General features: G+C 36.0%; 1 protein-coding gene across 1 annotated transcript in view; it reads left to right on the top strand.

Moving 5' to 3' along the window:
• LAMA3 (laminin subunit alpha 3) overlaps positions 1-21630 on the top strand; it is a 136598-nt gene extending 114968 nt beyond the window's left edge. Inside the window, exons 62-75 of the mRNA XM_087891338.1 lie at positions 4980-5107; positions 6754-6874; positions 7150-7290; positions 7404-7534; positions 7897-8028; positions 9658-9799; positions 13632-13792; positions 14415-14604; positions 15453-15596; positions 15888-16047; positions 16276-16406; positions 17719-17812; positions 18754-18873; positions 20367-21630. Coding sequence (XP_087747464.1) covers positions 4980-5107; positions 6754-6874; positions 7150-7290; positions 7404-7534; positions 7897-8028; positions 9658-9799; positions 13632-13792; positions 14415-14604; positions 15453-15596; positions 15888-16047; positions 16276-16406; positions 17719-17812; positions 18754-18873; positions 20367-20512 — 1941 coding nt within the window. The 3' untranslated portion in view covers positions 20513-21630. The remainder of the gene's footprint in view (positions 1-4979; positions 5108-6753; positions 6875-7149; positions 7291-7403; positions 7535-7896; positions 8029-9657; positions 9800-13631; positions 13793-14414; positions 14605-15452; positions 15597-15887; positions 16048-16275; positions 16407-17718; positions 17813-18753; positions 18874-20366) is intronic.
• Positions 21631-25683: the final 4053 nt, after the last annotated feature.

The raw sequence follows: 25683 nt of genomic DNA on the forward strand, positions 1-25683 counted from the left end.
AGCTACGGAGAGTCTGACAGTCCAGAAATGATGAGTTCAGCTGGCAAATAAAATAACGCAGTGACATTAACAATCTGAGCTGTTATCAATATGAAAATGCTCACACGCATCCCTTTGTAATATGCTAGCAATTTCATTAATTTTAGCTACACATATGGAAATTTTTAAAGATTACTCTTAAAACAAATATATGGCATTGCTCCCAAATGTATATGTCAGCATAAGGAGACATTATGTAGGAGATTAGGATTGTGTGTCAGTCCCACCACCAAATTTGTCATACTTTGCTTTACCCCCTCCAGACAAAAGGTTCCCAGGAGGAAGTTGGATTAACATATTTGGGAACCTCCATATTATCAGAATCTTAATATCAGAAGGTTCTAAGACAGTCTTGTCCAGCTTTGGTGTCTTCTGGATATGCAGAAGATGGATGGGTTACAATACCTAGGCTTCTCAGCAATGGCCTTGCTGGCTAGAGAATTTCAGGAGTTGAAATCTGCACTTAGCTTGGGAAAGGCTAAACATGATTTAGTATTCAGTAGAGTGTTTGTGCAAGAGGTAGGAAATGGACAGGGCCAGCCAACAATGCAGAAATGTCTCTGGTAGTGGTTGGTGGAAAACAGGAGAACCCTTTTCCTATTCCTCCTGAATAAACAAAACCATTTTCGGGTTGTTGAACCATCACCTTGGTTTTTTTTTTTTTGTTGTTTTTTATTGAAAAAGTTTTCAAATACAAGTTTTTCCCCCTTTTCCCCCCCCTCCCCCTCCCTAACCCCCCCTCAACCCCCCTCCCCCCGTGACTTCTTCATAACAAAAAACCAAATTCATAACAGATTACTTACTCCCTCCTCTAAATACTGACCTTTACTTACTAGAAATATTATTAATATTATAACATCCCCTTTTAACCATACATTTCAAAAAAGAAAAGAAAAAAAAAGGAGAAAAAAAAGAGAAAGAGAAAAGATTCTGCTATGATATTATATGATGACTTCTAATTTAACATATTTTTATAACCCCCAATTTAACAATAATCTGCCCTTTTTCTCCTCTTTCAAACTTTTATCTATATATTATTTTACAACATTTCAAAACCACCTTCCGCTTTAAAAATATATAGTAAATCCTGCTTTAACATTTAATCTTTTGTGTATATTAATATAACATTTTAAAGCGGCCTGCCCCATAAATCCTAATTTAACATTTATTCAACTCTGTCCATTTCCTCCACTCCCCTAAATATATCACTTAAACATCCCTTTTCTTAAACTAATCAATCTGTAAACTAGCTTATTCACCCACTTTCCTGCAAAATTGCCATACACAACAATTCTTAATATCTTGAATCACTACCCACTCTGCTTAAAAAAAATATATATATATATACGTATATATTCCAGTATATCTAAATAGAAAAGAAAAGACAATGACTTTAAGTTTATAGTCCATATAATATCTTCTTTGAAGTCTTTCCGCTGGATTATTAAGACCATTATCCATAATAGGGTAACATAGCTTCCTGATGCAACAGTTTGTTCAAAATCTTCAATCCTATCTGCCCCCATCAGTAGTAAATATCCTCATATATATATAAAAGTAAAAGCAACCACCCGAGTGACATTATAGTTATATTCCAAATGGTTGTAATTGTGGCTTTCATCAGGATTATTGATTCCCATCATCCTAGTGGGTAACAACCAGATCTTCTGCATGCCCCAACGTAACTCTCTTGCCTTGTAACTCAAGATAGTTATAATATATTTATCAGTACAAAAAAAAAAAAATCCAAAGTAGATGATTCAAATCCAACAGTTTAAGGCTCTTTTCACATCCCAGAATTACGGCAATGCAGAGGTCTGTCACTGTCCTCAGGATAATATTAACCAATACTTCGCCTCCACTATCTTTTCACATATTCATACATTTTTTAAAGTCACTGGCTTCACTGTTGCTTGGTTTAGAAATTTCTATTTTTGTACGACCTATTTCTTTTTTTCTTTTCTTTTTGTGGGTTTAATTTCCATCCTGGTTTCCTTTCTACAGATTGTATATCAACTAATCGGTTTTCATTCTGCTTTATAGGTTGATCTTGTTGGTTTTGTTTTTGTATCTCGTGTTTCTTTTTTGCCCCTTGTATATCATCTGGTTGGTATCCATACTTGTCTTTGACTTGATAAGTCATCACGTTAGAGTCAGATGGCACTTCTCTCAAATTTGTAAATAATCCGGCTGGGGTATCCAAAAAATCCAAAGGCAATTTATCTGGTACAGTCTCTGTAATTCGATATTTTCCCTTTATTTCCAACTCCTTCTGCTTATCCTGTATTGTGCCTAAAGATGTTAAATTCATTTTCAAAATGTTTTGATAAAATTCTTCCGCTCTTTCAACAGTATTTAACTGGTATCTTTCTCCTTGATATCTCAATATAATACCAACTGGGACGTCCCACCTAAATGGAATATTTCTTTTTTTTAACTCAGTCACCAAAAAACCAAATTTCTTCCTTTCCGTTAATATCTTAGGTGGGAGTTCTTTGTAAATCCAAATCTTTCTTCCATACAATTGCAAATTAGAATTGAAAGAATTTTGCACAATGTTATTCCTAATTTCTTTATCTGTAAAATAAATCACCACATCTCTAGGCAATTGCCTTTGCTTTGCAATCCAATGACAGAGTTTATTCTGTAAACTCTGTCAATCCTACAAAACACTTCCTCAGGTTGAACCTTTAAAATCCCAGCTAGAATTTCAGAAGATATTTTCCTTAAATCATCTCTGTTATTTTCCTGCAAACCTCTCAGTCTTATCGCATATTCAGTGAAATTATATTGTACCATTAAAACCTCTCTTTCAATCCTCTGTTGCAAATTTTCTACATTGCCAGTCTTTTGATCAGCCTCCATTTTAGGTTTTTCTTCTGAGCTATTATCTTGAATATTTATCAAATCATTTTCAATTTTTTGAATTCTATTGTCCAAATTATCTTGAGTTTCTTCCATTTTAGACTCTTGCATCCAACTGTATCATAAATTCTGAAAAGCCATTAGCCATTTTTAAAATTTTTCGCTCCAAAAAATCAAACTTAGATTTCACCAATTCTTTAATTTCCTGCTTAAATTTTTCAAGGTGCTGATTCACAATCTCATCCCTTCTTACAATCTCCTCTAAGAGAAATTCTATTATATTAAAATCAGGTTGCTGAGACTGGAGACTTAAAACTTGTTCCTTTAGCTTGTTAGTGGGGGAATCCCCCCCCACTACTTGTTTGTCTGACTTTATAAGTCTCAGTGCCATGTTTCCGCCCAGGCAAGCTTTGTAAAAAAAAAAAAAAAGGACTTCTTTCCAACCAGAAGCAATATCCGATCCCCAGAAAAAAAAGAGAGAGAAAAAAAACACGGGAGCGAAGTTTTGTCTACAATTGTAGCCAGTGGTATTTATTCCGCTACATTGTAATAATAGGGAACGGAAGGACTTTCCCTTTCAGCCTCTTCTCAAGCCTCGGCAGACGCCATTTTAAAAGTCCTTTTTTTTTTCCTCTTTCCTTTCCCCTTTTCTCTTGAATAGTTTTTATAAAATAAGTAAAATACTTGCGATTCTGTATCACAGGTCCAGCTCACATTTTCTTTAATCAATCTGTTAAATTCGCAGGCTTGCTCTTGTCGCCTGGCTCTGCATATAGCAGAGGTCTCCCAAAGCCCGGAGCAGCGGCTGGGGATACGGGGAAGCTCATCCGCTCCGTCCCAAAAGTAAAAGAAAAACTTTTGGGACTATGCAGAGAGTTCTACCCACCCCAGCCGGCTCTATCTCCGTTTCCTCATGGAAACGGAGTTTTTTCGAGCCGCCATTCCGTTGTGAAGGCGGCTCTAACAGGCAGTGGAAGCTGACGATCCCGAAGGAACATCTGGCGGCGGCCGAACCATCACCTTGTTAACTACTAGCTCAGTTATTGTTTTTTAATATAAAAAGGTGAGGGGTGCTGTCTTATTGTTTGCCTCAGGCAGCAGAATGTTTTCATGCAGATCTGAGAGCAAAGACATCATATTTAGGTTGCTGCCAGCAGATATTACCCCAGCTGCTTATGTACCCTCTGCCTATAATATTCAAAACTAATGCCTGGGTCTCTCAGTGATGATTGTGAACTGGAACTTCCAGTCAAAGGATGGCAGTGCTGAGCCCTTCCTCCTAGCAGGAGGAGAGTTCCCAACTATTTTATAGTAGTTGAGAAGTATTTCTCTATAGTTCCATCTGCACAGATGAAACAGTCTCAGAATCCAAGCCTAGGAATACTTATCAGGAATCATTTTAGAACTGGGGTGGGGCAGCAGTTATGAGAAAATCTGTGGAAACCAGTAAATCTCTTTTCAAATTCTATTTTGTGGTCATTATTTAGCAAAAGTCCATTTATTCTTTTATTACTATATTAACCAAGAGTCTGCACTATCTTATATCTTTCCCACATTCAGTTATATGGTCTTAGAGATTTAAACAATTTTAAATCCTTATTAGGACTTGATGGTATGGAAAAAAAAATGGCATAATGCAAAGCCTCCTGTGTCGTTCAAGGGAAATGCTTTTAAGTCATTATTTGAAAGTAAGGGGTCTGTGTGAAAATGTTTTGTGCATGTTGGCCATATCAACATTTTCTACGTTTTAGACAAGAACTGGAAGCTAATATAGCTTTCTTGCAAAGTTTGTGCTGTGGCCTTTTAAAAACCTTCTATTTTAAAAGAGCACTTCGGGTTCCTCTCCCCTCTTGCTGATTTTATGTTTCCTGTTGACTAACTGTACTTTAGTATTGTCTTAATTTTCTTACCTATAATATTGATAATTCATTGTTTGAATTAATTATTAAAAAACAAATTCAAAAAATATAAAAAGCACAATATTAGTAATAATAAAGATACTACCTGTAAATGTAAATGGTGAAATCATAATGAAATAATGAAGGCTTTAAATCTGTTTGCTTTATTTGTTTCAGGTTATTTTACGCATTTCCCCCAAACAATATATTTTTGGGGTTGACAGACTTAGATTATATGCCACCGTGAATACATTTTATTTTGATTCATATTACTTGGGAGGAATTCCAACCTCTCTAAGAGAACGGTGAGTGACAAGCATCTTGAAGATAGGGGCTGGTGCAGTGTGGAAAGGATGCATGTTAAGGCCTTGGCTATGCTGAATGCATTCTTGCCCCTGGATTGTGATTTAGCTGGAGATGGTTGCCTTTCTTAGGTTTGGGATTGATGCCTGGTATGGATATTGTCAGTTATCTAGAAGCAACTTTATATAGTCACTGAGGTGCATTTGGCTTGATTACAAGTTCTTCATACTTGATGTAAGGTAACAGAAAGAATAGAACATCCAGCTGGATGACTAAATAACTCTTTCCTTCTTCTAAGCTGGAATGAAGAACTTTTAACTAAAGCTTTTTCTTTCTGGAAATTGAGCTTGCCGTTCACATGAGCTGTGGGTAACACACAATCAAAACTCTTTTCCCCAAAAGAAGTAAGCACTTTTCAGGGGGATGATCACAGTTTTAGAATATAAATGTGAATTCCATAATTTCCTATAGTATACTTTTTTTTGTACCAAAAATGCACTTGGTATAAACCTACCGTATTTTTCGGAGTATAAGACGCACCACACTATAAGATGCAGCTTAGTTTTTGGGGAGGAAAATAGGGGAAAAAATCTGCCTACCAGGTATTAATCTGGCTAGCATCCTTAGTCCGGTCAACTTCAGCACATTAATTTGCTGGTTTTTTATCCCCTGCTTGGGGATAAAAAGCAGCTTCCTAAGGCACAGCTGAGAGGAAGCAGCAATGAAAAAAGGCAAAGCAGGGGTGGGGAGTGCTTCACTCGGCTAGTGCCTAGTTAGGGCTGAAAAAAAAGCTTCTAAAGAACAGCTGAGAATCGGAGTAAAGCATGGAGAGCACTTCACTCACTCGTTAAAGCACAGCGGAGAGTCGAGGGAGCAGGCAATGCTGGGAAGATCGCTCACTAGTGCCTTGTTAGGGCTGAAAAAAAGCTTCAAAAAGCTACATTCGGAGTATAAGACGCACCCAAATTTTCAGCCTCTTTTAGAGGGGAAAAAGGTGCGTTTTATACTCCGAAAAATACGGTATGTAATTATAAATAATGGTAAGAAAAAAATTATTTATTTTCTATGTATAATTTTAAAACTACCTTATTCTTTGAATAAATACGTTTTGAAGAGAAACACACAAACATAATTTAGAGATGAGTAAGAATCATTTGTTTTCTCTTGTATGGTGAATTCTCAACAGTCCAGTCACCACAGACACATAGAATTAAAATTCAAACATCATCAAAGAATAAATTCTTTACCCTGGCTTTACAGCCATTGGAAAGTTTATTTACAGTATTTATTAGATTTTTTTTACCCCACTTTTATTATTTTTATAAATATCTTAAGACAGTTAACTTCTTCCTTTTCCTATTTCTCCAACAATAACAAAAACCCTGTGAAAGGGACTGAGAGACAGTGATTGGCCCAAAATTACCCAGCTGGCTTTCATACCTAAGGCAGGACTAGAACTCACAGTCTCCTGCTTCCTAATCTGGTGGCAAGGCCAAATACTAGACCAAAGAGGAGATTACAATATAGTTAATGGAATTCATTTTGATAATGGAGAGCTTATCTATCCCAAAAGACAAGAGATTTGCATAATATTAACTTTAAAGCTGTGGTTTGCTGGTTGCTGTTATTTACTTATTTTTGAAAGCAGGTTTAATATATCCACACCACCATTTCGTGGGTGCATGATGAATATTAAAACCTCATTTGAACGTTCTATAAGCTTCTCTGAAAGTTTTGGTGTCAGCAGAAAATGCCCGGATGACTGGAAGGTAAATAATCACCACTTCTTTTATTACTTGGCATTACTCCATAATATTCACAATTCGTTAATCATAATTCCTTTTAATTATTTAATCATAACCTCTAAATATTTCTAAAAGAAGACTTGCTATGGGATTTATGACTCTATATGGTCCAGAAATGTATAAATCTCACCATATGAGAGCTCTGTTAAGCTTGTATAAATAATAGAGAAGCAAGCAAAATAAAGATTACTCACTTTGTTTTAAAAATAAAGTATTTATCATCTACTTGTATTTTTTAGCTGGTGAGAACTGCAAACTTTTTCAAGAATGGATTTCTTGACTTAAGTGATAAAGATTTTCCATTCCCTGATAATTTCCAAGTTGGATTTGGTTTTCACACATTGGCAGTTAATGGAATGCTATTAAGTTATAATATACGGGTAAGAATGATGAATTATCTTTTGCTGTCTTTTAAAATACAGTATAATTGGTTTCCTACAAAATCCAAAATATCAATATTTTTTAAAAAAATGTTTCTTTTTCGTCCTTTTAGCTTGCCGATTTTACCGTTTTCCTAAGAAATGGCTATGTAATTGTAAGCCTGGCTGATGAAGAAATCCAATCTAGCAAAAAATGTGAAATTGGTTCAATGCATTACATAACAGTGATAAAAGAAGATGATATGTATGTTTGAATGATTATTGTATTGGTCAAAATATAATTTTATTGTTTAATATAATGCTTAGTTATGCATGCTTAAACTGCATTAGAAGTAATACATCAATGGATTTGGCTTCTGAGAATGATTTGTTTTTCACAGAGGTATTTTTAAATATGACATTATCAATAACAAAATACAAAATTACTGTGTTGGGTGGGTGGCACTTAGCTTCTAAGCCAAATTACATAGTGATATAGTATATAATGAGAACTTTGGTAACAGTTCCTAGAAGGGAATGATCTAATTAAATAATTAAGTATTATTTAGGTATCATAATAGTTTTGCCATGATAATTTCACTCTTATATGCATTTTTATCCTTCTAGGCTGAAGTTATTAGTTGATGATATGCTTAACTCAAAAACAGTTGTAACTCCTGAAAGGAAATCAATGAATCGACCAATAAAACTGGGTGGGAACAACTTTGAAGGGTGTATGTCCAATGTCTTTATAGAAAGGTAAATATATTATGTAATCATAGTTTATATATGGTAATCTATTTAATTTAACAAACCACGAATTTTTCAACATGATTTTTAAAAATACTAAACAACCCATGACACATTGGATCATCCTTTCAGATATATTTGCAAGTGCAGAGATTGTATGGGTATGGGAGCAACTTGTGACATTCTCTGCAAAGTTTCCCATTGACTTTCTTTTTTTTATTATTATTTTTTATTGTATTTTTATTGTTAAAGAATAACAGAAAAAAAACAATACAAAAATCAATAGTAAAGAAAGAAAAAAATTCCCCCCCCCCAACGTGCTATACAAATGGAAAGGAAGTTTTAGGAAATTAAAGTCTTCAATTCTTCCAGAAATCTCTTTGATAAGGTACTGGCGCCGATTCATCCAATCTCCCAAGTGCAAAGTTCACAAATGGTTGCCAAGTGTTCCCATTGACTTTCTCCCTGCAAGCTTCCCAGGAAGGAAGCTACAACTCCAAACCCACTGGCGTGCTCCCACCATTAGCCACAGTCACGTGATCCCTTTCTCCCTGCAAGCTTGCCAGAACAACTCTGTTATTCTGTTCTGTTCTCCTTCCCTACTGACTTGTGGGAAGATGTTAGGGAATGACTATGACAATGATGCTGTATAGCAGCAGTGCAATAGCACTGAAACAGCAAGAACTTTCCAAAATTTCACTCCTGTGGGTATAATGGGTCCCTGCAATCTGTAAGTTAATGCTTTTGAGTAGCTTGGTTGAAAAGGTTTGCCCTAGGATTAACCGTTTCATCCAGTTAAAGGTTACAGTCAGTGGTGGGTTGCTTCCAGTTCTGTCCGGTTCTTACGAACCGGTAGTAAAAGCGGTGGGAGGCTCCGCCCACCTGCCCGGAAGTCATAATTGACGAACTCCGCATGTGCAGAAGCGCACGTGCTCCTGTTGCGAACCGGTAGTAAAGGTAACTAGAACCTACCCCTGGTTACAGTCACAAGAGTTTTAGTGGAATATAGATTTTTATGATGTTTTTAATGACTAAACAGATTTACAACAACATGCCATATTAGAAGAAGACAAGGCTATATCAGAGTGCCAGTCATCCTTATTTTTTATCAGTTGTATTGTTTCTGTTTTCCTTAGTGTTTTCTGGTCGCCAGGATAGGTGATCCAGGAGAAAGTATATAATATTCATGTGATTAGAACTGTATCATTGTATCATCATGTACATTTTTAGTGTATCTTAGTGTTTTGTCTGTGCCTGTTTACTCTGAGTTTAAATCTCCAGATAGGGTTTTTCCCTCCTTCTTTTTAAAAGTATTTATTTAATTTTAGAAAAATACTTTGTCCTATTTGGTCCTGGAGATTTAAATTCAAGGTAAATAGGCACTTTTTGTCCATACCTCTCTCAAATGCAAACTTCAGTCCTTCCCTTTCTAAGTCTGCAGCTAACATATTATTCAAATAAACAGCTAGTTCATTTATTCTTTTCCTTTTATTCTGAATATATTGAAATAAGCCTTTTTTTTTATTATTCCTACAATCCTTCTTTATTCATATCGTGCTTTGCTTTCAGCAAGTTATTTTTCTTAACTAATCTATATAAGCAATAATCAGTATCATTATTCTTTTATCTCCATACTAGTTCACAGCTTCCTGCTCAGGTTCAAAATTTAACCGATTCTGTTAGGAGCGATGTGTCTCTAGGGTTTTGTATGATTCCAGAACGACAAAAGCCAATGCTGTTGAAAGAATTACCAGATGTACACCATCCAAAGATTTCAAAGGTTGGAAATGAAGTTTTGTTAAAGAAAATTATTTAATTTTTGTGAGTTCTGTTATACTGTACAACTACATATAAAAATTGGCTACCTATTTTTATCATGAAAAATAATACAGAAAATAAACAATAGGACCATGTAACATTATCGTGTTTCCCCAAAAATAAGATCCTGTCTTATATTTTTTTGAACTCCGAAATAAGTGCTTGGCCTTATTGCCATGCGCTCAAAAGCCCAATTGGGCTTATTATCAGGGGATACCTTATTTGGGGGGAAACAGGGTCTAAGCAGCAAAAAAATACAACAGCAGCAGTAAAATTCACCCAAAATTTAGAGGGAATAAATCCTCACTTGATACTGAAAATTTATAAGCCTAAATACCAACTGCAACTGATAGGGGTACAATTAGGGCACATATATTCAGAATGATCTCTGCAGCATTGTCCCATAATGAATAGCAAATTTTCAACATTAAGGCAGCATCTGTTCATGGGAGAGTAGCTAGAGACAATTCAATATAATAGGCATTCCATGCCTAGGCACTGATTTTAGATGAGATGGGAAACATCCTCCACCACTTTTATCTCAGAGTACAGCTTTTTCTTTCAGATAAATAATTAGAAAATGTTCTTTTTTATATAAGGAAAATTCATATTGATTAATAAAAGTAAAATATAGCAGTCTGATCATAAGCTAGAATTGAAACTGAAGCTCATGTTTTTTTGGCCACCTACTGAGAAGAGAGGACTCATTGGAAAAGGTCCTGATGCTGGGAAAGATTGAAGGCAAAAGGAGAAAGGGATGGCAGAGGATGAGATGGTTAGATAGTGTCATCGATGCAATGATCATGAATTTGAGCAAACTCCAGGAAATAGTGGAGGACAACCACATATGAAACCACATACATAGCCATGTATTCATACATAGTATTTGATTAGAAGCAAATGGTTTAAGATCCTTATAGACCCCTATTTTTTCTTTAACTAATAAAAAGACATCATAGTCATTTTCATAAACTGACAGACTACTGTTTTACAGTGCTGTCATTTGCAAGTGCCATCAGCTTTAATAAGATATATTCCCAAACAAGTCATACCATTAGTCAGTAAGCATAACTTGTTCATTGAATTATAACCAGGGGTGGGATTCTACCAGTTCAGACCGGTTTGGGTGAACCGGGAGTTCCGACAATCAGCTGGGAGTGAACCGGTTCTCCCCGATGTTCAGATGGGCCCACCTGTCTGCCCGTGCTATTTTCTGACCTTTATCTTCTCAGCTGATTTACTCAGTAGAGCAGATTGTCATGCGAATCAGCTGTGTTACTCCTCTGAAGAAACCAGGAAGTGAAGATTTCTTCAAACTGCACACAGCCTCCCTGAACAACTTTCGTCCCGTCTCCAACCTTCGCTTTATAGCGAAGGTTGTTGAGTCTGTGGTGGCCTATCAACTTCCACAATTCCTGGAGGAAGCGGATTACCTGGACCCGTACCAGTCGGGTTTCAGGCATGGACATAGCACGGAAACGGCATTGGTCGCCCTGGTGAATGATCTCTGGCGAGCCCGGGATGTTGGTTATTCCTCCATCCTGGTGCTACTTGACCTCTCAGTGGCTTTTGATACCATCGACCATGGTATCCTACTGCGTCGGCTTGGGGGGTTGGGGGTGGGAGGCACTGTCTTACAGTGGTTCTTCTCCTACCTCTCGGGCCGTACGCAGTTTGTTTGGGCGGGGGCGGCAGAGATCTCCCCCTAGGCCCCTCACTTGTGGGGTGCCGCAGGGGTTGGTTCTCTCCCCCCTGCTCTTTAACATCTATATGAAGCCGCTGGGTGAGATCATTCGGAGTTTCAGGGTGGGATATCATCAGTACGCTTTACATCTCCACCACGAACCAATCCAGGATGTCCTTTCCGTGATGTCCCAGTGCCTGAAGGCAGTACGGGTCTGGATGGGTCGGAACAGGCTCAGACTCAACCCCTCCAAAGCTGAGTGGTTGTGGATGCCGGCATCCCTTGATCTAGAATCCCCATCTCTGCAGATGGGAGGGGAGTTGCTGATTCCCTCTGAAAGGGTTTGCAATCTTGGCGTCCTCCTTGATTCCCGGCTGTCCTTGGTAGATCATCTGATGGCCGTGACAAGGGGGGCTTTTGCACAGGTTCACCTGGTGCACCAGTTGTGCCCTTTCCTAGACAGGGATGCCCTCCACACAGTCACTCAAGCTCTCATTATCTCTCGTCTGGATTACTGTAATGCTCTCTACATGGGGCTGCCCTTGGGGTGCATTCGGAGGCTCCAGCTGGTCCAGAATGGGGCCGCCCGGGTTGTTACGGGAGCTTCTCATTACTCCCATGTAACACCTCTCCTGCGTGAGCTGCACTGGCTGCCGATGGCCTTTCGGATCTGCTTCAAGGTGCTGGCTCTTGCCTACATGGCACGGGCCCAGGGTACTTGCGGGACCACCTCCTACCGGCCTCCCACTGCCCAGTGCGATAACATAGGGCTGCTCCCCTCCGGGTGCCATCGGCCAGACAATGTCGGCTGGTGGCCCCCAGATTGAGGGTTTTCTTGGTGGCCATGCCAACCCTCTGGAATGAATTACCCACCGAGCTCCGGACAGCCCCTGATCTCCGTTCCTTCTGCAAAGATCTTAAGACCTGGCTTTTTACTAAAATCACCTGATCTGGTTGGGTTTTTTAGTTAACTGGGGGATTTTAAATTGGATTTTTAATGCTATTTAGTGATATTGTTTATATTGTCATTTTGTACTTGTGAGCCACCCCGAGTCCTTCGGGAGAAGGGCGGCATATAAATTTTAATAAAATAAAATAAAATAAATAAATGCGCAAATCACGCTATCACCAAACCGGTTGTTAAACCAGGAGGATCCCACCACTGATTATAACTGTATCTATAGTCAGTTTATAAAACAATAAGAAAAAAGTAAAATTAAGCATGTAAATTAGTATATATAGCTACAATTTCTAAACAGACTTTTAATGCTTGTTCAACATATAGAAGGAATTATTTAAACATGCTTTTAATCGTTACAGAGTGAATGATTTTTTACATCTTATAACAGTTAATTTGCAATCATAAAATCAAACAATATCCATTTCTGTTGTCTTGTTAGTTTCCAAATTATTGGAATATAATTTCAAAAAGTGTGAGAATTTACATTTTTATATATATGAAATGTACTTTAAAGAACAGAACAGAAGCTGGATGATACATAAAATGTATCATCCGTGTATTTCGCTGTGCCCTCAAGACCTTGCTGTTCCGCCAGGCCGGGCTATCGAAGTAAATGGTTTTAAATTGGGTGTTTTAAATTTCTGGGTTTTAATTTGGGCCGAAATTATTTAATAATTTTAATTATTTTTAATTGATATCCGTATATTTTTGTGTTTTTAATAGGCTGTACACCGCCCTGAGTCCTTCGGGAGAAGGGCGGTATAGAAATAAAATTATTATTATTATTATTATTATTATTATTATTATTATTATTATTATTATTATTATTATTATTATTATTAAATGAGACAAAAATTTCAGAATGAAAATTTTGATAATAGGATCAAATTACTGGTACTTATTAATTTATTTTGAAGGATATTTCTAAAAATGTCTTAAGATCTGTGACAGGAACTAAGAAGTAAAGTGAAATTTTTGATAATCCAAATAGTAATAATAGTTGTTGCCCATCCTGCCTAAAGGAGAAGTGAAACCATGATTATTATAAGAAAAACATAACCTGAATAGTTTGCTCTTAATAAACCTCTATGTTGTATTCATGGAATCATCAATTCTAAATATATATATATATATTATTTCCATTTCCAGAAGAGGAAAAGTATTGCCTATCTGACAGATTCAAATAGACAGCAGAACAAGAATGACTGTCCTTTGCGTGCTGAATTAAATTTTGTCCCTGAAGCCTACCACTTTGGCAATAATCCAGAAACTTATTTGTTGTTTTCAGTATCCCAAACATCAACAGACAGGTAATGGGATTGTTATTTTGTTCTAAATTGAAAGTAGTACCTGAAATTTAAGACTCAGGTAAAGTCCAAGCTTTTGATCCATTGGAATATATTATACATATATGTATACATGATCATATGTATGATCTCTCTATCTCTCTCTTCTTCTCTCTCATACACATGTTGAGTGAATGTTTATATGGGAGGGCTGGCAACTAGATCCTATGTTTAGTCTTGTTGTGATACACAATGTGTCTATATGCTGCTGTGTGAGTTTATATTTTGTGTTCCTCATTACCTTAAGTAATTTTTTTTCAGACAAGGTCCTAAAGAACAAATTATGTTTAATAGAAGTAATGTATAAAAAAAGATATCGCATTTGATCATTTCTATGATAATATGGCTTCGACTTTATAGTTGCAGCCAGTTAAAATCTCTGTTTAACCAAGAAGATCAGTAGATAATTTTTAGCAAGCCTTAACCCTCTTTTAGAAACAAAAAATCAGAATGCAAACCAGATAAGAACTACAGAAGCAGAGCATTAATAGTAACACAATGAGAAGTAAAACACATTCTATTTCTACCTAGCTTTCTCTTTTTCTGCCTTCTCTGATTCTTATTTTTTTATGTTTGAATATTCAAGATCCGATTTTGCTATTGATGTTCGTACATCATCGTCTAGGGGAATGGTCTTCTTCATGGGAGATCAGATGGGGAACAGATATGTTGCTCTTTACCTTTCAAAAGGACGGTATGTCCTTGCAGTTGTCCATGATGGAAAAAAGATAAAAATCAAGAGCAAAGCCAAATACAGTGATGGACAGTGGCATATGGTGAGGATGGGTTGCTTGTGCTTTTTTTGTAAACAGCTGTTAGTTGCTTATTAGAGTATATCAATGGATCACAATGTCTAGATACTCAAGACCATAAGTCAGCAATGCATTCACTATTGGGCACAATTGCATGCCTTCTTGTAAAGTGAGCATCATTTTATATAAAAAAGTTGTAATTAAAATTAAGATTTCCCCCCCCAAAAATAGATTAATCAAAATCTGTTTATTTTGAAAGTTTTGAGCTTGTTTTTCATTGAGGTGCAAATATTATTCTAAAAGTGTCTTTTAAGTGTCTGTGAGAACCATGCTGCCACCGATTATCCTATCTCCAGTTCCTTCTGTCTGCCCAGTATGCTCTAGGCCCTTTTTTTATTAAATGTTGTCATCATGTCATGTGGCACCAAAGAAACTTCTCTGTTGCAGTCCTGGCCCTCCCTAGAGATAGATATATCTCGCACCCTCCAAGGATTCTGGAAGTCTCTTAAGACTTGGCTTGTTCCTAGGCCTGGTGTTCGAGGATTTGGAGTATCCTGACAAATATTTCTTATATGTTCCTGATGTGGCTCAGTGTGGGCAGCCATGCTTCTTGGGTTATGTATTTTAAATATTGAAAGCTTCTCAGAGCTTTTTTGGAATCAGGTAGCCTCAAAACCCAATACATAATTAAATGTATAAATAGCTTCTGCTTTCAATATTGTGAATATTCCACAGCATGCTGTATAGTATTTTTTTTAATTTGTTTGCTGTATTTATTTTTAAAATGTGCTTTTTAAAATCTAAGATCAATTAAGTATTGCTTAATCACCATTTGATATGTCGGTTTAAGATTATGTTTCTCTCCTAAAAAGGTGGCATTCAGCATTAGTGAAAAGAAAATACGCCTTGTAATTGATGGCTTGAAGACTCACGAAGGAAACCTGCCATCTTCTTATCCTTATTCCCAGATAAATGCATCAATATATCTAGGAGCTGTTCCATCATTAAACATTAAGGTAAAAATGGAGAAGTTGTCCAATACGAATTTAAAATTGTTTTTTTTTACCCCAGATTATCTATAATTGCCAAAGTAGCAAATGTCTCTTTTTCTCTTTCAATTCCTTGTTATTAATGGAAAGCTAAAGTATAATACTCATGTCATCTTTCCACTTGACTGTCACTGAACTGTCTTCATTTTACCAGACATCTACTAATCTTATCCTATAAACTCCATGGGGTGAAGATAGTAATATAACATATATAATAATATTATTATTCCAATCTATGTTGGGTGTATGTATTTTCAGAATATTCCAGAGAAGAGTTTTGTGGGCTGCTTGAGAAACTTTCAAGTTGGGAGAAAACACATGTATACTTACCAGCAAAATGATGGTGTCCTGCCTTGCTTGGACAATATTTTGGAGAATGGTGTTTCATTTTTCAACGAAGGAGGATATATTGTGATTGGTGAGTATAATGGAAGGAGTTATTTATGCTGATCTAAAATTCTGCATGTATGTTGTCATCCTACCACATGAAGCACAGAACTATGGACACATAGAAAGGAATCTGTAGAGCTTCTCCCTTTTATTAAATACCAGTAGTTACTCAAAGAATTCTTGTAGGAAACAGTGTGAAATTGACTAATATTTTTAATTTTCTTTTGAATGGAACTATTCCTTTTTTAAATTCCAGAAAACACCTTTTTAATAAACATAGAATATAGGATTGCATTTAGCATCCGTCCAAGAAGTTTCACTGGCATTTTAATCCATGCTGGCAGCAATCAAGAAAACTATTTCACTCTTTACATGGAAGAAGGCACGGTAGGAATGACTTTTGTCTTTTTTCCTCTTCCTTATCTCAAATGTTACATTGTGGTGTGGACTGGGAGAGTGGGAATGATTCTGGCCTTGAGTTCCTGAAATGCACTACCATTTGTTACTGAGTCTCCTTTGGGGGGGATCCTTTATAGCTGTGATCGCCCAATATATTGTTGGTGTGCCTATTATGCCCTTTGCCTCATCTGATTACTAAAAAGATTTGAAAATGGAAGCTGGCATTGAATAAAGGAAGTCCGACCATCACTTTATTTCCCAGAATGCCTCTGGCTTTACACAGGCCTTAGGAATTCTTAAAGAATGAAATGGTGCAACCTAGGCCTTCTTAGAGGGTGAATTCAGAAAACAATAAAGAGGAAATGGTAAAAAGTACCCCAGGATTTTGACAAAACGACATAGAAAATCTTCAAAGTTTGCCTCCCTGAGAAACAAGTATTTCGTAATTAGCTTTGCCTTCCATAGCAGTCCCTTTATTTGAATACCTACAACACGCAGTCATCATTCCAGATAAAGCCATCAGCCCCAAAGTAGAAATTTTACAGAGGTGTGGTTTTCATATTCTTTACTTTTACAAACTGAGATATTAGACCACAGAAATAGTGGGTTTCAAATCCCGACACTACCAGTTCGCTATTGGTAGTGTTGGGGATGTGCACTCGCTTTGCGAGCGTGTGGCACTTCTGCACATGCGCAGAGCATTTTTGATGATGTCTGAGTGAGTGGGCGGAGCCTCCCGCCAACACCGCTATCGGTTCGCCCGAACCGGGAACAACCCACCACTGGACCACAGTACACAAATCATATAATAGTGTTAAGTCTGGCATGACCACAAAAAAAAAAGGGAAGACAAAGGGTAGCTTCTGTAAACAATATTTGGATGGAATTATATTGAAAGATTACTATTGAGTTCTATGGTGCAAGAGTGGATGCTTCTGAGATTGATAAAATCTATGCCTTTCCCGTTAATGGCAGTACTAGTTGATTTACGCTCTTGTATGTGTGTTATTGTAAGTTGCCAGAGACCAGTAAAATTAGCAATCCAACCTAGGGAAAACCAGTTGAAAAACCTCAGGTTAGTGAAATACAGCATTTAAAAAAGTTTTCTTTGGGAATTCTCAGCAAATGGTAACCTTCTTGAAACCATAGCAATCTGAAGAATAGCAGTCTGTTTCTAAAGGTGCTGATAATATTTGTAAAACTCAGAAAAACTGAAAAAGATGTGTTCCTTGTACGTATTTTTATATTTAAATGTATTCTTATTGTTGGTAGTAATTGAAAAGGTTTCTCCTTTTCACAGCTCACTGCCTCTGGAAATAATGGTGCTGGTGAATTTTCTCTGTCCGTCACACCTCAGCAATCTCTGTGCGATGGAAAGTGGCACTCTGTAGCAGGTATGGTGGAGTTTCATTCATTAATTGTTTAGGGAGAGGGAAAGTGTAAGTCAATGTGAAAGAACTTCACAAAACAATATGTTCTTTTCCAAGAGATAAATTTAATTCTTTCAAAGTAATCCCTATAGACAACTAGAGGTTTGCCTAAAACTATTTATTCATAATGAAGTTTTATGAAAGTTGGCATAATTATTTTTGCTGTTTTCCTTATAATGTATCCTTGATAGTGTTCTGACATATTGCATCATTCTAATAATAGAGAAATAAATGACTGTCGTAACTTAAATTCCTATGAAAAAAAATGTAAGTGGAAAAGTATCTGATTGAAGACCAAATGACATTGTATGTCATCTAAATATAATATTGGCGTAACATTTATTTTCTCCTTTGAAAATTATCTTTTGGAGAAGGAATATTTTGCAATATAGAAGGGAGGAGGGAGAAAGAAGGGAGTGTCGAATTTTTCTGTTTTAGCCTGCTTTCCTTGAGATTTATTTCTCCTTAATGAGTTGCTTTCTGCAAAAGGTTCAAGGCTCATGTTTTGCAAGATAAAAATATAACCAACTCCATAAGAGTAGTTGTAGAGTTGGAATAGGCAGGCAGGCTCACAGTATACATTTTTAAAATAAATAAATGAGGAAGAGCAACTTGGAGGTAGATATTAGTAGAACATTTAAATATGAGACATATTTCATGGTGTAGCATAACTTTCCTCTTAGATTTAATACATGGTTGCTGCATTTGCCCATCACTGAAGGGATTGACTTAGAATGTTATAAAGCAAATTATTTTCAGATACATTGAGAAACAGAATTGAATGAAAAGCATTTATTTATTTATTTAATCAAAGATAGATAGATAGATAGATAGATAGATAGATAGATAGATAGATATTGTTTCAGGTGGGATATGGAACTGATATATTTATCTGATTTTTATAGTGGCTCAAAAGCAGAATATCATCTACTTATATGTAGACACAAACAGAAATTATACTGCTGCACTATCACCTAAGCTTTCTACCATCTATGCTCAGCCGCTCTATTTTGGAAGAGTTCCAGGTATGAAACTTGTTTGTTTTGAAAGAAAAATAAGTAACTCTGATAATCCTCATTTAAAAACAGCTAAGTTTCTGTCTCATCCATTATAAAACTTTCCTCTCTGTGATGATCAAAGCAAAATCCATTGTTACGGTAATTGCCTGAATGTATATTATCATCATTTTTTAAAAAAACATGTGCAGGACCTGGGGGTGGGGAGGTGGGGTGTCAGATATAATGAGACCACTCAAGAGCAGGGGTTTTATTGTCATTTTGAGAAATTGCCTTGTTCTCAACTAGCTATTTTGCATCAGGAAGGAAGATTTTATTGATTCTATTTTCATTTATTTGATGCAACTGGTAGTGATGTTTGTCAAAAGGAACAATATATTTTGGGCATAGGTGTAACAAAAGAATGGTTATAGTCCATACCAGAACTGATAAGGTGAAATTTCCTGACAATGAGAACAATTAATTAGTGGAACAGATTGCCTCCAGAAGTTGTGAGTGCTCTGTCACTAGATGTTTTCAGGAAGAGGTTGGATATCCTGCTTGAGCAGGGGTTGGACTAGAAGACCTCCAAGGTCCCTTCCAACTCTGGTATTCTGTTATTCCATTATTCTCACTTTCCATGTTACCACCCAAATTGTTTCATACTATTTTAGAACTCATTTTAGTTACCATTTTGCTATTGGGGATCTTCTTCCTATATTAGTTACCAGAAGAGACTGGAAATTATGCATGTCAAGATTTGGAAAATACTCACAAATCAGCTTTGAGTGCAACATATAGCTTAATTGAGTCCTCTGCAAAAAAGAAGCAGCAAAATGCATCTCATGCTTGTTCTCCCCATAGGAAACCCATCCATTTGGTTATATGTATAAATATGTATTAATCCCATTCAGAGCACTAAAGTAGTATAATATTTTAGTTATTAGAATGAATAATGTGGCTTTATATGCTAAAGAACGAAGAGTTTAAGGCTTTCCAGAAGCTGCTGAATGTCACCTTCTAATTGACTAATAGATGACAAAAAGTGAGGGTTATTCTGAATTTCTCACCCGTCTAGCAAGAAAATGTTCAAACATTTGGAATCACACATTTTTTATACAAAGTTTACTAGTGTACCTTATCTATTGTGAATATATGTGTTAGGAGAGAGGGAGAAAGCAAATCAGCTAGCTACTTCACTATTATTATTACTATTATTATCATTATTGTCACTGTTCCTTAATTCTTCACAAAGTTATCCTAACTAGGTTAGAGAAATAGCTCCTATATGTATATTATAGCAGACTATATCTAATATGTATTATTGCAAATTCAAAAAAAAAATGGTAATAGTACTGCTAGGCTTCACTACCAGTTTGCTTTAAATGGAAATAAGAGCAGCATATTTCATTCAAATATATGTTGATAAAAATATTAAAATTTCTTAGAGTGTGTTATTTTCAACAATATCCAGTTGTTCATACATTGTATATTTAATGAATTTTTGTGCTTTGCCTTTACAGTTAATTTGGAAACACCATGGCTTCCAATTCAGGATGTGTTCCTTGGCTGTTTAAAGAATATGAAAATCAATGACAAATCTATTTTACTAAACAAAATGTCAAACATTCATGGTGTTGTCAGTCTGGAAGGGTGTCCTGTCTATTAACTGTTCCATATAAATCTTCTGAGGATAAAATCATCTAATGTGCTGTATGGATAGCCACAATATGGTTTGATCTCTTTCTATGGTCTTTTGCCCTCGTTTCCATCACAGTTCAAAAGTATGTTTTCATAATTGTGGTCTATGTTATCTTTCTTTGAGGTTTCTTGAAGCTTTTGTTGTCCTATGTGCAAACTGTCTATGATAAAGCCACTTGAAATATAAAATGACCTTCTAATATAATATAATATGGTGACATTCTGCTTTCAACAACAGCTGAGTATACTTAGAGCAATTGCATTGACAAAAATCCTGACTCTTAGGGCTCCTGAAATTAAAAGAACTCCCAAAATAAGAATTGGAAGGTCCTTGGACACAAATAGAACCAGACTTCACAGATAAAATATTGAAAAATAAAATACATTGTTGAATTGCTGAATTGTTGTATAATGAAATATGCATTGAGTAATTGATAAAAAAAAATAATATAAATCGAGTATGAAGCACTTTAAAAAAATTGGCATACTAGAGGTGATAGTCTTAAAGAGTTCTATGACCAAATAAATGCAATTTTCATTTTGGAAAAATTTGGAAAATATCAGTATGTTTATTGCACTTACATACTTCCATTGACTTTAATCAAAAAGTTTGACTGAATAAAGACGATGAGTATATAGGGTAAATTTATATAATTTAGCTTTTTGTATAATAGCAATAACAGAACATATTTTGCTTGTGTTAAGAAAATGAAGGTGGTTTTATCCTTTGGAAGCCTCAATCTGAAGTTGGAAGATCTGCAATATAATTTTATGATTTGGCTGAATGATTTATAAATATCCTAGATTGTGATTGTATGCTGGGTTTATTGTCATTTTTTTTTAACTTATACATTACACTGACCACTTAAGAAATTAAGAAATACTAGTTAGGAATAACCAACTGAAGCATGCCATCACCATACAGCCAATTCTATTTTTAAAATTGTTTATTATGGTAAACTCAAAACCAAAAATATTAGCTGTGTAAACCTGTGGTGTTTCCATTCTTGAAAGCCCATTTACACCATTGCATCATCAGCAAAGTATATTTGGCATCTTAATGCTGAATAAAAGTTGAAAAGCAGACCTGTTATGCTACCATTTGTTGCAATTCTTGCTCACCAGGAGAACTCAGATTTAAAAAATTAAGCTCATTTGGAATTCTACTTTGCACGTCTCCAGTCCTAAATCAGAATAATTCTAAGATGGGTGTGGTGTAATGCAGAGGGACATCTGGTGGTGCACTGATAAATATTTGAGAACTGGTTCTTCCTACTCCCTTGCTGTTGCTGCACTGCTGTTCTCCCCCAAAATGGGTGATGCTGGGACAGGGGGGAATTTAATTTTAACTTAATTCAGATAATAAGTTTATACTTATGTATTTAATATTTCTCACCTTGCTACACATTTAAAATTACAATCCAGTAGCAATTTTTTGAGACATTCTGAGGACCTCCAGAAGCTATATTCTTATAACATTATGAGTGTAATAAAAATTTGCAATACAGATTAAAATTGGAATCATCCTCAGGTTAAGACCATTCGTTCAGCGACTATTCAATGTTATGACGGCACTGGAAAAAATGGTATTAATGATTGGTCCTCAGTGTTCCAACCATCGCAGTATCCCTGAGATCACCTGATCACTATTTCTGATGTTTCCTGCCCCATTCCCACAAGCAAAGTCAATAGGGAACTCCTGATCATATGAGGTCTTTGCTTAACTATGGAAAACAGGACTGCCAGAATTGCCACAGCTAAGCAACGAAGTCATGCAATACTATGCTTTACAACTACATCACTTAGTGTCAGAAATTCTAGTCCCAATTGCCATCATAACCCAAGAACTAATTGTAAAATCTAATTCTAAAAATTAAAATGTAGTTCATTTATGATACTGTTCTGGCACAAATCTTGTATTCAACAGGGCTTGCTCCAAAAATCTCAGAGGATTATGAAAACTAAAATACTTTGAAATTTCACACCATTGAATAATAAACAAAAGATCATATGTTACACCTACTGAAACTTTCAGACAAATTCAAGAATAGGTCCACATTAAAATAGTCTAAAGGTAGGTTAATGTTGCACGAAGCATTCAGCTGGATTGTTGCAATGTAGGAAAGGGCATGAAAAGTGACAAGTACTTCTAAGCATTATCCTTCTCATCTTTTCTACTACCTTCTCTTATTGCTATCTTATATTACTTTGTTGTTTGTATGTACACCAAGAGCTTATGTACAGAGACAATTTCCTTGTGTGTCCAATCACACTTGGCCAATAAAGCTGTTCTGTTCTGTTCTGTTCTGTTCTGTTCTGTTCTGTTCTGTTCTATTCTATTCTATTCTATTCCATTCCATTCCATTCCATTCCATTCCATTCCATTCCATTCCCATTCCCATTCCCAGTCAGAGATCTAACACCAAGATCACTCCTAAACTATGTACCTGCAGAATTGTATGTCACTGCGTTCTTGTATTTGTCAGCTGGGCTTCCATTCTGAGACTTACGGTAGACTGTCTGAGTCTTATCACTAAGCTACTGCGCATGTCCACATTCTTTCATTTTCTTCTAACTTTCTTTGTTCGCCTGCCAAGAGGTAAGGCAGGAACGCTGCCAAGATGTAATTAATAGCTAGTAACACTGTTTTTACTTCTTTATAATAAAATGTGTTTTATTAGAATGAATCTTGGGTTTTATTTTCTTTAAAAGTATACTCCAAGGAAAAGCCACAATCCATCTCTAATTAGGTGCAATTACTCCAAAGCGGAATGGGATTAATTGCCACCCTGACATTGCAAGCACATTTAGGACAGGCAACCTCTTCACATATTAAAATGGAGAAACTACCCAAGATAAATTAGCGCTTAGTGGTATCTTAGGTTTGTGTTTTGGCTTACTCATAGCATTCATCATACTGTTTTGTAAACCATCTATGTGTTCAAGTAATACACTCCATAACAGTGAAATTCTACATTATATTTTACCACAGGATAAGAATGTCATGCTGATGCTGTCCCTACCAGTTTCTTATGCTTTCTAATCATCCCTGCCCTCTTCTCTTGTTCCACTTTGTATAATATGTATACAAACATCTGGTGCCTAAAAAAGAGGACAAGCACATTCATATGCATCTAATGTATCATTAAACAAGTGTCTATTTGCAGCTGCAACTAGCAATTATTCATCCTACTATTTTCCCATGCTTCCTTTTCTCTAGCTTCCTGCTTCCGAAAGTCAGCTGAAACATTCTTCTCTTGCACCAGAAAAGCTTCAAATGTGCATAGAAAAATTACAATAGCTAAGTCACGCTATGGAGATTCAACAGAATATTGCAACAAATCCTTTTTGCTATGATTGCTCATTCTTTTGTTTCAGCCGATGAAATCTAGCCATCATAACTTTTTCTAAGGTTTTATGACAATTTTATCAACTCTCTAAGCATAGTTTCTTGCGGTTTCCTTCAATTCATTGCTTTCTTAAAATTTTATCATTTATTTGGGTATATATAGTATGCTGACAGCCTTTCTGCAGTAACAAAATTAATATGGTGCTGAGTGAAAAACCTGAAGCAGGTGAAAAAAAACTTCAGAGGTTTGACAATGTTTGCCCACAATATGTACACCTGTCTTTCTATTTAGAGTTATTAACTCTAGAAAGGAACTGTGCATTCAGTAATCTGGTGAACAAAACATTGTCTTTAGGACTTGATTATGACTATAATACTCATGTATTAAATACCTTAAGTATAATCTTTAAAAATACTTGAATTCAATCATGTTTTAGTATAGCATTTCTCAATCTTTTATTTTTTTTGCTGAACACTAGATATGTCTTTTTTGGAAGCAATGTTCTCTCAAGCGGGCTACAGCATTTGTCAGCCGTAGCCTCAGATTAAGTTCAGCATCCAGTTTCTTCCGATTTGGAATGACAGTTAGGATCAGCCCAACATATTTTGTTGTTTCTGGTAAAGGACAAAATCCTGCTTCCTCTCCTCCTCATTCAATAACATATAACAGGAAATCTGGGATTTGAAGTCCACACATCTTAAGGTTGCCAAGGTTGAAACTGACCTAGAAAGCGCCAGTTTATCTATCCAAAGTTTAGGAAGCATAAGTCAGGCCATATGACATAAAAATGTTGATGAAATCTCATTGCTTTTCTCTACCTCCATCATATATTTCCTAATGATTCTATTTATGTACTGAAACTGCCAACTTCAACAGAACATGTGGAAATTCTTATTTGAAACCTGTGCTCTAGAAATAAATAAATTAACATGGCAACTGCACTGTTAATTTACAGGCCAAGTTATACAAGATTTGGAAGAAGTATAATTACATTTCCCATCATTTTGTGATACTTAAAAGTTTCAAACGGAGAAGAAAACACGCTTTTATGCCAGTGCCTCTAGCCGGTTCTCTTGCTACAGTTTGTTATCCGTCATGCTAATACTTGGATTTTCACCTACTCACGGAGATTATGAAATGTTTACATATACATTTCAGAGAGGAAAACTCAGTGCTGGGATAGAAAACCAGCAGAATGTAGTGCTTAACAATTTCCCATTATGTATTTTCAAGCCCTCTTTTTCCCTTAGCACTTCAGGCCATTTGTCCCAAGAATGAAGGACAGAATGCCATCTTACCTATTTTGACTAGTAAATCCATTTGGAGAGGAGTAACTGTAAGCAGCACCCTCTGCTGCTGCTGCTGCTTTACTCCTGTTTTTGGCCTTCTATGCCTGCTTTTCCTTCAATACCAGAACAAAAGAATATAGTCATACGTAGCTTAGAGTTTCAGAATAAAAGCAAGAAGCCTTGAGCGGATTGTTCTAAGCATCAGCACTCTGCTGCCTACAGAAAATGCTGTTGTGAAATGTTCATGAAAATTATTATGTTTGAACATGCACATTTAATGTGTTTAGCTGAGAAAAATTCTTCCACTTTGGGGAGTTACTGAATAAAATGAACACTTGTATCAGTTTCATCCCTAAATTATAGACTAAGCTTTATTATTGTTTCAAGCACACACAACAGAATCTGTAGAATATTACCCTCAAATTATATATGAGGCATCGGAAAGAAACACACTTGCCAACTTCTTTAATTTTAAAAAATTAAAAAAGAAAATTTATAAA

This window comes from Pantherophis guttatus, chromosome 3 (genome assembly GCF_059756535.1).
Source record: "Pantherophis guttatus breed Tessera chromosome 3, ASM5975653v1, whole genome shotgun sequence".
Lineage (NCBI taxonomy): Eukaryota > Metazoa > Chordata > Lepidosauria > Squamata > Colubridae > Pantherophis > Pantherophis guttatus.